The 12,871-nt window shown below is 38.2% G+C and overlaps 1 protein-coding gene across 1 annotated transcript in view; it reads left to right on the top strand.

The window, feature by feature from the left end:
• The window catches only part of TMEM26 (transmembrane protein 26), a 47,947-nt gene extending 42,806 nt beyond the window's left edge, over positions 1 to 5,141 (top strand). Inside the window, exon 6 of the mRNA XM_077894644.1 lies at positions 1,017 to 5,141. Coding sequence (XP_077750770.1) covers positions 1,017 to 1,441 — 425 coding nt within the window. The 3' untranslated portion in view covers positions 1,442 to 5,141. The remainder of the gene's footprint in view (positions 1 to 1,016) is intronic.
• Positions 5,142 to 12,871: the final 7,730 nt, after the last annotated feature.

Genomic DNA, 12,871 nt, shown 5'->3' with positions numbered 1-12,871 from the left:
ACTTTAGAAATTAAAACAAAAAGTTTGTTGATTGGGCCTCCTTTTGTTCAACTGGAAAATCGGTAATTATATCCAGTGTTTCTTATAAACTGTGAAATAAAACCATAAGGCGTTAGACAAAATAAAGTAACAATGGCAGTTATTTGGGCTTTTGTCCCCCTACCATTAGAAAAATATTTAACGTGAATTAAGTTTGAATTTGAATTGTAAACACTTGAATTTCCACAACATAATTCGCACGTATGGCTGAGTGAGTCAACCAGGAAACAGGTAGGTCCCAAAGGGAGGATACAGAAGGATCTGGGCCATATATTTATACTGTTCCATCTCCCAAACTCAGCAGTCACATAAGTCATTCAGTATCCCAAGGGAAAGAGAGAAGTGAGAAATCAGAGAGGAGCCAGGGTTTATGACTCTAATGGAAACAAAAAGATACAGTGAATAGGGGCCCCTCTCCTCACAGACATCACTGTTACCTCAGCTCTCAAAGAAAAACACTGGGGCCCAAGGAGGTGAAATAACTTGCTAGCATCTTGCTAGAAAAAATGAGGCAGCCAGGCTACCTGAGTCAAGGCCTTGAGTGCTGTGCTGTCTCTGTACCCCGCAGACCCCAAGGACAGACACAGTGGTTTCTCTGTTTCTTTATTCTCCCTAGCTGAGTTGATCATGCTTTCCCCAGGGTGGGGACTAGAAGGTGACTTAAAATTTGTGACATGGAAGGAAACCCCAGGGCTGGTTTTTTTTTTTTTTTTTTTTTGGTGTCTTTTACTGAACTTATAACAGAATCTTGATTTTAAATATACAATGGCCAAGGATGTGAAGTGGTTAAGGGGTGGCTAAGGGTGGTGTTAAATGTGAAGGGTGGTTTCACCTGTCTCCTGCCCCCCCGAATTAAATTATAGAATCCCCCCCCGTGGTTAAGCAGTACCACAGCACCCACTGTTGATGACCTTTCCCCTTTTCATTCTGTCTTTCACATCTCAGAGGTTCGCTAACTGGTCTGTCTGTGTTCTCAGTGCAGCATGTCGTCTGCCCCTTGTCCGTGGCAATGAAGGGGTTCCTCAGCCTCTTCTTTTGCCAATACAGTGCCGACCTGTGGAACATTGGAATCAGCATCTTCATACAAGACGGCCCTTTCCTTGTCGTGCGTCTCGTGTTGATGACCTACTTCAGAGTGATAAACCAGATGCTGGTGTTCTTTGCGGCGAAGAATTTCCTGGTGGTGGTGTTACAGCTCTACCGACTGGTGGTGCTGGGGATGGATGTCCGGGCTGCCTTGCGGAGCCCGCCGGGAAGCCTGAAGGCAAAGCACCACTGCCCGTGTCAACCGGTCGTGAGTGGGCTCTCACCTGCAGACACGGAGAGTGACTCTAAGGGGAGCACGGATGTCCCTTTGCAGGCCTTGCCCGTCACCCGCGAGGACTCTCCCCTCACGCCGTAGCTCCTCACTGACAGCAGCAGGGAGCTAGAACATTCGACTCTTTGCTTCCTACAGACAGAACCTCCTCTCCCCCCTCCTTTTTTTTTTTTTTTTTTTTAACTCTAGCATATCATAGTTTTCAAAAGAACACAGCATAAAAAGTGATCTTAAACCAAAGCTGAGGAATTTTCTTCCTTCAACTGAATGGAAAAAACTTTGATTAGTGGCCATCGCCACAACTCCTGTGCGATAGTATCAGATGTTACAGTTGTTCAACGACTAAGTGATTTGTTTGTCTTGAACCGTTTGAAAAGCTATGGACAGGGTCACAGTGACATGCCCTCAAAAGATTTAGTGCAGACAAACTGTCACGGCTGTTACCTGAAAATAGAGAAGCTTTGAACCTTGGCTCCATTGTCAGACTATCTCATCTGATCTTTTCTGCAATGTCCCTGACATCAAAAAATGTACATTCAGTGAATGCAGAACAAATGAAGGGAAAAGCGCTTTTAAAATTACCTCGCTGTGAGCTGGAAGCAGTGAAAATCTCTGCCCGGCGTCCATAGCACTGCGAGGCCTCCACGTGGCCGCACAGGCCTTCCCGGGAAAGTCATTTTCCTGGGCTGATGCGGTCGTCTGTCCTGGCGCATATGCTCCTAAGAAATGTTATTGCTCTTGGCTCCGGCGCTGCAAACTTCACAGCAAGCCATTTCGGTTGTGAGGCAGGAAATCCTGGTAATGCTAGCAAAGTCACAATTTCCACTCTGAAACGCGATTTGCGGCGTTCGGCAGTATTTCTCTTAACTCTACCATCTTCTGTGTCGCCAAGTCGGAGGGTGTGACTCGATGCCCTGAAGCAGGAGGTAAAGGTGTTTCGGGCCCTTTCGGGGTTGCCGTAGTTTCTGGAGTCCGCCCCCACTTGGTGGGACTCCTCTGAACTGCCACTACCCGAGCCGGCCTGGCCTTCCGTGTCCAGGAAGGTGTCAGGGTCGGAGGCTGGCATCTGCCCGACAGCCCTTGAGCGGTGACAGGGCACAGAGTCCACCACGGTGGGGTGGAGAGCAGGCCGTTGGCTTTCCTTCCCTGCACTGACTTCACTTCCCCGGCGTGGAAATAGCCAGACTTTCCCCTTCCACACCTCTGTACTTTCCAGATGGAGGTCATTCGGACCATTTTAAAATGATTTTTGCTTTTAAAGGTACAATGTGAAAATCTCCCTGACTCTATAGTAGTGATTGCATTTGAGGCAAGCAGTTCCAGAACTGTTCTTTTAGGATTCAAAGCCTAATTCCAGCTTGTTCTTATGCTGACGGATCCAAAGGGACATGAAAGATTAAGACTGAGGATGACCTGGAATTGAGCGTGACCCTTCGACATGCAATCCGGACAATTTTATCTATAAATCTGTGTGACATGATATCTGTTCAAACTATCTGATAAAAAGTTTTTTAGGCAAATTCTATTTTCATACAGAGAAATTAATTTTTTCCACTCCATGGCTTTTTCAGTGCCTGATGGCATGTTTCTATTTCTTCCTTTTCTTCCTCGTGTTTCTAATTTTAACCATATGATGATTGTAAAATTGCACATGAGACAAGTGGAATACATTTATAATTTTCATAATAATTTTACGAACGCTAAGATCAGGAAATTATATTTATATAAAGTAAAGAACTTGACAACTTTTAAGGGCATGTTATTTAAGATGCTTAGCAATTGGAAGCAAAATAATAAGTGCTACTATTTATAAAAACGCCTCAGCAGAATCTGTTTTTCTGTTGACTATTTTATGTTGAATGTTTTCCTCCACAACATGTATGTGCTGCTTATTATTGCAGATTTGCTCATGGCATACTTTTCATGTTTTAATTTTTTTCTTCCAGCAAAACAAACACTGAGCATCTATAAATAGATAAACTATAAAGTAGTACGGCTGTTGCAAGGATATTTTTAAATGCTTTCAAATCTGAGACTTGGCTTGGCTTCGTGAATGAGTTCCTAGTGTTTAAGTAAAGTATTTTGTAATTAGCACTCCTCCAAAGGCCTGGGAAATGGGAAGTCCAGAGTCTGGCTTTATTTAGCATGCCGGAAAGGCAAAGAGCACGGGGGACCATCTCAGCCAATGAATAGTGGCAGAAATAGACACACACACTACAACGTTTTCCAGGAAAATCTGCACAGGGCAGCATTTATTAACTTACTGCCGGTATCTCTACTCTCTCAAACTATTTTTATAGCACACACACACAAAAAAATCTATAGTCATTTAGCTTATTTAAAAACAAAACCTAAATCCAAGTTATATTCCTTGGACCCCTGATGATGAGAAGTGTTAAATTTGTACTCAGTTAATTGTCTGTTTTTATTATAGACTGCTAAGCATTGTAGTGTTTGAAAAAAGCCCAGCATTTTCTATGAAGTGGCGAGAGCAGAAGTTACAGGCACATACTGACATCCTGGGACTTGCTTCTGTGGTATGTGTGATCAGATAACTGTTCAGATCATCTGTACCATGTGCTGCCAGACATACCTCCCTACCATCCCTTACAGACACACAACATGCCAATCCCCAGCCACGAGTGACAGTGGCTCGTTGGCAGTGCTGTTGTTATTGTTGGTAGTTGTTACCTAACTGCTTGATGAAAGTTCCATCAAATGTCCTTCCTAAAAATATATCCTTCTACTGGTGAGGAAACACAGTGTACACGTTTTAATGATGCTGCATGGAAACATACAACAACCGCTTGGGTTTTCTTTTTACCCTTACTAGAGGAGTCCCAAAGGACATGACTTCACGTTGCAAGATACATAAACTCTCCTTATCTTTTATTATTCTGTGAACTTTTATTTAAGACTGAACTGATAACATAAGAAAATAAAAATGTGTATGGGCCACTAACATTGTATGTAATCTTCCAAAATGAAGACTCTTACACAAAGTTACCAGTTGGACTTGCAGTGCTTCCATTAACATGTGGCAGCACTTCGGGTCTTATAAGATCAGAAAGACACAGCCAAGAAGCATTGGAATTCACAATTGAAATATTAATTGTGATTCCGTGATTTAATAGAAAGCTTCTAAAGCCCTGGAAAGGCATGCATTGTAGGGGCACATGGTTTAGGTTTCCTCCCAAGTTTCAGAGTCTAACACCTACTTCTATTCCCTTTGACACTGAATTTCAATGATTCTTAATGCATTCTCCTGTTAAAAGACGGAATTGCAGAAGGCCCAGTGTCTATCCATCCATCCATCCATCCATCCATCCATCCATCCATCCACTTTTGCTCTACTTTGGCACTGGGCAAGTGAAATGCTAAAACATGTTACAGAGCCTTAAAGATGTACATTTTTTAAAAAATCTTGAATTATAGGAAGAGACTATTATGTTTTTTGTTTTCATTTTGTTTTTTACTAATTTCTTTTTACTTAGTGACCATTTTGATCCACTCTCTCAAATATCTGATTTGGGGGTAAGGCAAGGCAGCTGGAGGACATTTATGGCATGAGCTTAAATAACATTCCATATGATGAGAGGAACTTTAAATAATGCTCGAATAATCAACTGCTGCAGCCTTATATTTTATGTGTGTCCATCCTCCAAGTCATTCTTTCTAGAATATTTTGTAAGAATTTTTTTCTGAATTAATTATATTTATACTATTTGATATGAATGGCCTTTGTATTTTATTATATACATTAAAGAGTTTGTGTACAACGTTATCTTGATGTCTGTTTTTTGTCTGCATGTCTTTGTTCTCTACTGTCATTTGTTTCATTTTGTTTTTAGGCTTTGATTTAAAAAAAACAGATCTATTTAGAATGTGACTAAAGTGGCATTTCAAACTAGTGAGGAAAGACTGACCAATTTTATAAATGATGTTGGGGAATTTTGTGAACCATCTGGAAAAAATAAAGTTAGATTTTTATCTCATGCAATATATAGAAATAAATTCCAGATGGATTAAAAGAACTAAATATAAAAGTGAAAACTATAAAATATTAGAAGAAAATACAGGATATGTCTTTAGCATTTGGGGAATGGGAAAGACCTTCCAAAGCAAGACATGAAACCTGGAAGCTCTGAGAGAAGAGATGTACAGATTTTCCTATGTAAAGTTTTAAAGTTTCTGAACGGCTGAAGGTGTCAGAGATACATCACTATGATTCTCTTTTCTGGGGAAATGTGTCAGTGCAGTTATACAAGAGAAATGAGAGGTATAGAAGTTAGAAGAGTCAAATTTATCATTTAATTATAGAAGATTGAGTCTTGAACATCCAAGAAAAGCATATTATTATTAAAAATGATAATCTAAAACAATGCCAAAATCAATGCTTTCTATTGATAAACATTACATAAGATATGTATTAAAAGGAGAGATTTCCATTGTGACATTAACTAGAACCATAAAATACACAGGAATAAACTTAGTAAATGTACAAGATCCATGTAAAGAAAACTTCAAAATGATTTTTGAGGACCATCAGTGAATAATTTGACAAACTGAAGGTTATATTTCTATTGGGAAGTGGTTAGATGCCTTGGTATTTTAAAAAGTATTAATTTCTCCTAAATTTATCTTATAAATTTAACACAATGACAGCAATAAGATTTTAATTTTTAATGACTGCCCATGTTAATTCTAAAGATTTTATGACAAAATAAGCATGAAAGAATACCTGCCAAATATTAAAACTAACAAAAAAATTAGAAAGACATTCAGTTATATTTAAATAAATCACAGAGCTACAACAACCAAGAGAATTCAATTCTGTCAGAAAAATGGAACAGAATAAGGTAAAAAAATAGAGTGAAGTACTGAAGATTTTGATATACAATAAGTCATGAGTGGGAGGTGATAAGTATTATAAGTGGTTTAAGGTTTTTAAAATATCAAATTGAATACCTACCTCAATCCTTATGTCCAAAACATTTCAAGATGGATCAAAGAATTAAATATCAAAAGTTAAAAAAAAATAATTCCAATGATGATGTTTTCAAAGCAAGGTACTAAACTAGACACCATAGGCAATTAATAAATTTCAACTTGTAAAATTAAATATTTTTAGCATTATAAAAATACCATAAGTGGATTCAAAAATTGAACGATGAACTGGGTAAATACTCTGCGACAAAAGTAAGAAAACATTAGTTTTCTTAATGAATAAATAGTTCTTACAAATAAGAAAAAAAATCCTTTGGAAAAATAAGCAAAAGATATATGATTCAATGCAAAAGGAATAGTCAAGGAAATGCAAATCAAACCACAATGACATACCATTTTTCAAATGCAGACAAAACCACAAGATACCATTTTTCAATTATCAGGTTGGCAAAGATTCAAAAATGTTTTAGGATGCTGCATTAGAGGGGCTCAAGGGAAGCAGGAATTCTTACTCATTGCTAGTGAGGATTTAAATTGGTCTAACTCTTTTGGAAGATGATTTGGCAGTATCAGTCAGTATTAAAAATACATTTGTCATCTGACCCAGCAACTCAACTTTCAAGGAAGTATCCCACAGATAATGTGCACAAAAATGTGTGTATGCGACCATTCAAAGCAATATTTTCTATAGAAACACCATACTCTCCATCCATAGGATCATTATTAGATTATGAAATAACCATACTACATAATACTTCATGACTCTTTCAGGGGATAAAGTAGATGCATAAGTTCTGATAAGGAACATCACTTCAATATTTTGTTAGGTAAAACTAAGGGAGCAAACCATGAGGTTAGTTTGTCACTTTTTTAATAAATGGTATCCATACCCTTACAAGTGCTGGTAAACCTACAAAATGATCCCCAAGTTTCTGATAATTATAGATGTTCCCACCTTTTCTGTTTTTTTTAGCTTTTATATTTTTGATAGTTTGAAAGTCTTAAGTATTCATTACTTTAATGATTTTGAAAATAATTATTAATAAAAAGAAACCTTATCAACTTACAGAGCTTTCTGCCATGTATAGACACTCTGATATCATTTTGCAAATAAAGCAAAAGCACATCAATCATTTTCAGTCGAGAAAATATAGACTTTGTCATTATAACTAAGAACAGTCTTTAGACACTTTAGATGAATCAAATGTTTAAACCATGTCAAATTCTGCTTGCCTTATGAAGTGTCAAACGTTGGGAAATTAAATAATGAATAGATCTATAAGACCACAGAAAAATCAAACTGACCAAAACGATTCACTGGGTCTTGATAAGTACCACGGAGACTACTTTGCAATGGCTAGTCTGACATTTTCATACCCCCTTACATTTATGAAGGCACCAAAACAAACCACAGAGGAATTTCACATTGAATTACAGAGTCAAAAACTGATTTTCCCAAGAGAGATAGAGAACTGAAGGAGCCCTGAAAGAAAACTCAGAAAGAATCTGTGCATCTGTTTCCAAGTCCACATTCGTAGTCCATTTAACTTGTGTATATAAGCCTTCTAGATTTTTGTCAAATATTTACTAAACTTACAATTGATTGTGTAAGTGATCAAATGGATCATATGTAAATCTGATCACATTTTTGAAAAAAAAAACAAAAATTCCTAAACCAACCATATGTCAGATATCATATAGTCTTTGTATCCAAACTAAGAATTTTGGGCAAGGAAACTCGAATCTACAAGATGAAATATGTTTTCTCTGTGGATGCTGTTGTTCAGCGCCTGCCAAGTACATAGCCGAAGAATTCAGATGGTTGTGGTTCTGGGATCTTGGGGATTGTTTCCATCTTCTGGCAAAAGATATTTTTCCCTATTATTCAAAGTTTCCCATATGATCTGAGTGACAGCTAATGGCTGGATCAAACGCTATAATTATTTCATCAGCTTTCCTGGTTTCAACTTCTTTACCTTGTGGGGTTTTTTGGTATCTAACTTCGCCCTCTTTCCTGAACTCCATGCCTGGATTTTCACCTCCTCCAACTGCTCTGCAGGCATCTCAAACTCAGTCAATACAGAATACGTATCCAACCACACCCTCTTCCCAATAGCCTCCCCTCTCTGTGTTCCATACAGTGGCTAGCAGCATAGCCGAACACTCAGGCATCCTTGCTAAACCTGGAGATATCCTTGACCCTTTGCTCTTCTTATCCTTCCTACCCAAGTAATCCCCACATTCTTTCGGTTATGCTGTCCATAATTTCTTTAAATCTTTAACCTGCCTCTCTTTTTCAACTGCTGCTGTCCTCATTAGTGCCCCACCATTTCTTGCATCAGTGACTGTTGTCATTTCCCAACTGACCCTCCAACCTCCTGGTTAATCCCCCATAAATATTCCAACCTGCATTCAGAGCTGCTCTAAAATACACAATGGATCTTGCATCTCTTGTATTCAACATGATGATGCTTCATGGCCAATAGGATCAAGCATGAAGTCCCAGGAAAATCATTGAAGACCTTTCACAAGCTGGTCCTAACTTGACCTTTCAACTTTGTTTCCCAACACAATGCATGCGGGTCCACACACACACACACACACACACACACACACACCTTCCACTGTAACATAGTTCTCATGCTCCTCTATGATATGGTATACTTGCCATTGTCCTTTACATAGCAATGTAAAGTTTGCATATTTTGCCCTTTCTTTTTTCAGCAATGCCTTTCATTGCTACCACTCTATTACTCACTCTTTGTCTACTCACCCCTAACCTGTCTCAGGTGGCTCATTTTGCTATTCAGATTTGATGGCTAAGGGAAAGAAGAATGTTCCCATGGGCCAAAATTGTTTTGTACCCTATAGGAACTCTAGGAAAGTGAGCACAGTTATCATCTGAAAGTAGAGAACGTTCCAGTGTCCAGTCTCTGATCTCTAGGGTTTCCTTCAAAGACATATATTGTTTCTATGTAGAGCTGGGAGATTCATCACTTATCATGGTCCCAGACTAGAGACCACAGGAGAAGCAGCATGTCAGTGATTTTTCAGAAATTTTCCTCTCTTCTTCTCATGTCTTCTCAGCTTCCAGAACTGAGTGACTCTTCTCCCTTACTGTGTATTCATAGCCCTTTGTACCTGTCTCTGTCCCAGTGTTTATCATAATATATGTAATGATTTGTTTATGTGTCTGTGTCTCCCATGCCTGTGAGCTGTTTGAGGGCATAGGACATGTCTTATACTCTATCATACAACCACACCGCTCCAGACATACTGATTTTTTTTCTGTTCCCAGTAAACACCAATTTATTTATTTATTATTATTTTTATTTTTTTTTATTTTTTGTCTTGAGGACTTTGTTCTTGCTGGCGCTTCCAGGAACCCTCACACTGGCTTTTATTTATTTATTTATTTATTTATTTATTTATTTATTTATTTATTTTTAATTTGGATTCCAGCTTAAATGCAAGGTCCTCAGAGAGCCCATCACTTTTAGCCTTCCTCAATAATCTCCATCACATTGATCTTTATTTTTTTCCTACCATTTTTCACTAGGTGAAATTATTTTTACTTTATAAGTTTATTTAATGTCTATCCTACCTATAATGAGAATATAAAAGTCAAATGTGTCTGTCTTGTTCACCTCTGTGTCCCCAGTAGCTAGCAACAGTAGCTGATCGGAAGCTACTGTTGAGTACTTTATTTTTCTGTCCTTATTTGTACCTTTAATTTTTTTTAAAAAACTAAAATTATACTATATATATATATATATATATATATATATATATATCTGACTTTGTTCATTGATTATCATTTCTTGAGCTTTTCCTAAAGTGAACTATTCTTTGCAAACATAATGCTTACCTACTTCTCTGTGTGAATGCAGAAAAAAAACCTTATTACTGGGGTGCCTGGGTGGCTCAGTAGGTCAAGTGTCTGCCTTTGGCTCAGATCATGATCTTAGCATCCTGAGATTGAGCCTCACATCAGTCTCCCTGCTCAACTTGGAGACTTTCTCTCCCTCTGCCATACACCCCCACCCGCACTAGTGCTTGCTCTCTCTCTCAAACAAATGAATAAAATCTGAAAGAAAGAAAAAGAAAAAGAAGAAGAAGAAAGAAAGAAAGAAAGAAAGAAAGAAAGAAAGAAAGAAAGAAAGAAAAGCAAGAAAGAAAGAAGAAAGAAAGAAAGAAAGAAAGAAAGAAAGAAAGAAAAGAAAGAAAGAAAGAAGAAAGAAAGAAAGAAAGAAAAAGAAAGAAAGAAAGAAAGAAAGAAAGAAAGAAAGAAAGAAAGAAAGAAAGAAAGAAAAGCCTAATTACCAAACACCATAGACTTTCCCAGCCATCTTCCTCCTGACACTCTGCCTTTAGTGCTGTGGAATACCTCATCTTTCTGGCTTCCTCCACTCCTATGGTGATATGAGACCTTCATCTCCAATTCTCAAATTCCCTCATTGTTGGTTCCTTCTCCATCTATGGGCCCATGGACTCTTGCATTCTCTAAATGTGTAAGTTCTAGCTTGTCCACCTGGGCTCATCTTCCCCTTTGCAAGTTCACTCCCATCAATGATCCCTTAAGTCTATATTGCCAGTTTTCCCCCAAACTTCTCTTGCACATTTCCATGTAGAAGCTCTTCTGGCACTTCCATATTAACATGTCCACAATTGGATTCTAAACAATCTCTCTTCTAAATCAGTGCCTTTTCTTGAACCTTCTATTTCTGTTAATAGAACCATGATCCTACCAGCCAGCCATTTTGGCTAAAACTAAGTTTTCATCTTTGATTGACTTTCCTCATTCACACATTTGCTGAATCCTCTTTTCTTTTTTTGCATAATGAATATAATTTTATTACTTTTCTCTGATTATATGTCATATGTGTTCCATATAATGATGTCAAACATTCAGAAAACAAAAAGGAAGAGGATAAAAATCACAAGGAGCCCCAGCCCCTTAACTACAATATCCATTATTAATAATTTAGAAGCCATTTTTGTGAGTCTTTTATTTCAGATAAAAAATGATAGATAAACAATATCTAGATAAATATGCTTACATTAATAAGTAATAGACTAATTAAATCTTTAAAGGTGAAAACTATTGAAAGAGTTGCAAAAATCATCACTTTATTTAACTTTGTATGAGGAACAACCTCAGCCCTACGTCTCGCCAGTCTCACCTCTATGAAGGCGAATGCAATCTCACGTGCAAAAATGAAAAATGTCTATGTTTTAGGCCTTTTGTGAATTGGAAGCCTGGACCAAATGGTGCCCCTGTGGTAAACTCTGGAATTGGGACCTTATTTTATTCATCTTTTTACGCCCCATGGAGACTCTCATGGTACATGTGGAGCAATTTTTTGCTCTGTGAATGATCAATGGCATCAACAAATATCTTTTAATACCTACTATACACAAGCCATTGCTAGCTATGTGAGAGATACACACATGAATAAGACATTCCCCTTGCTTTTGAGGAAATTTATATCCATAATATTTCCCCCAAAATGCCACTATAACCTCCATAAACTTCATTCCCTCCCACCTATCTTTATGCCTGTGAAGGGTTCCTTTTGGTTCTCTATGGGTTTTCTGTAGAACCTGAAGTCCCGGGCCTTGCTCCCAACATGTACTTTGAAATAGGAGAGGGGATGCAAAAAAGAAAGGAGATCTGAGAGAACCGATTTAAAAGGAATGAACGTTGTTTGTTTTTTGAAAACATGTTTTGTAGGTTGATGGCTCTTGATCACTGTAGGATGGCCACCGTGGGATCCCACATACATTGCAAGAGCTCATCTTGGTCATATAATGATTTGGGCTACAATCTGCTGCCTTTTTTTTTTTTTTTTCAAAGGATGTAGCTATTCTGCAGAGGCTTCTGTCTGAACTCAGCCATATTTCTAGGCTCAAAGTGGTGGGACACCATTCATGTGAAAGCACCATAGGAGTATTAAAAGCACCACCATGTGGACCTTAGGGACAGTCTAAAGCATATTCCTAGCAGACGTCCAAGGTAGAAGATGCTCATTTGTTACATATAAGAGAGCAGTGATATTTATTTTTACACTTGCACTGGCCTGAAAGGAAGAACCCTCGGGGCCATCATATCCTACCCATCTCAATTACAGCAAAAGTTTTAAAAGGAAGATATGCTTGCTTTATACTTGAAGATCATAATGTCTCCTTAACTCTTTGCAAACACTTTGCAAAAAGTCTAAAGTTTTACTGAAGCAGTATATGGCATGAAAGCCTTCGAGAAAATGCTAGCTAGGAGAACATGTCAGTCATGTTTAAGAGCAGATGTCCACCACTTCTCTCTTTGGGGGAAGCAGCCCATGAAGCCACATGCTGCTGAATCAGATGTGACAAAACGTTCAGTCAGCCCAGTTTATTTTGGCTTGAGAGTCAGCAGCCATGAGTGGGCAATGGCTGGTATTTCTAGATCTGCTGTTGCTTCTACTTTCGAGACTGTTGAGTCAGACCTGGCTGAACTCACAGACATCTCTGGTTCTGCCGCACATATGTGCGTCTTCACGGCCTGAGTGCTAGTGATCTATAGCATCC

The sequence above is a fragment of the Canis aureus genome, chromosome 4 (assembly GCF_053574225.1).
Source record: "Canis aureus isolate CA01 chromosome 4, VMU_Caureus_v.1.0, whole genome shotgun sequence".
Taxonomy (NCBI): Eukaryota; Metazoa; Chordata; class Mammalia; order Carnivora; family Canidae; genus Canis; species Canis aureus.
The sequence above is the reverse complement of the archived record's forward strand: the minus strand, read 5'-3'. Positions and strand labels throughout refer to the sequence as shown.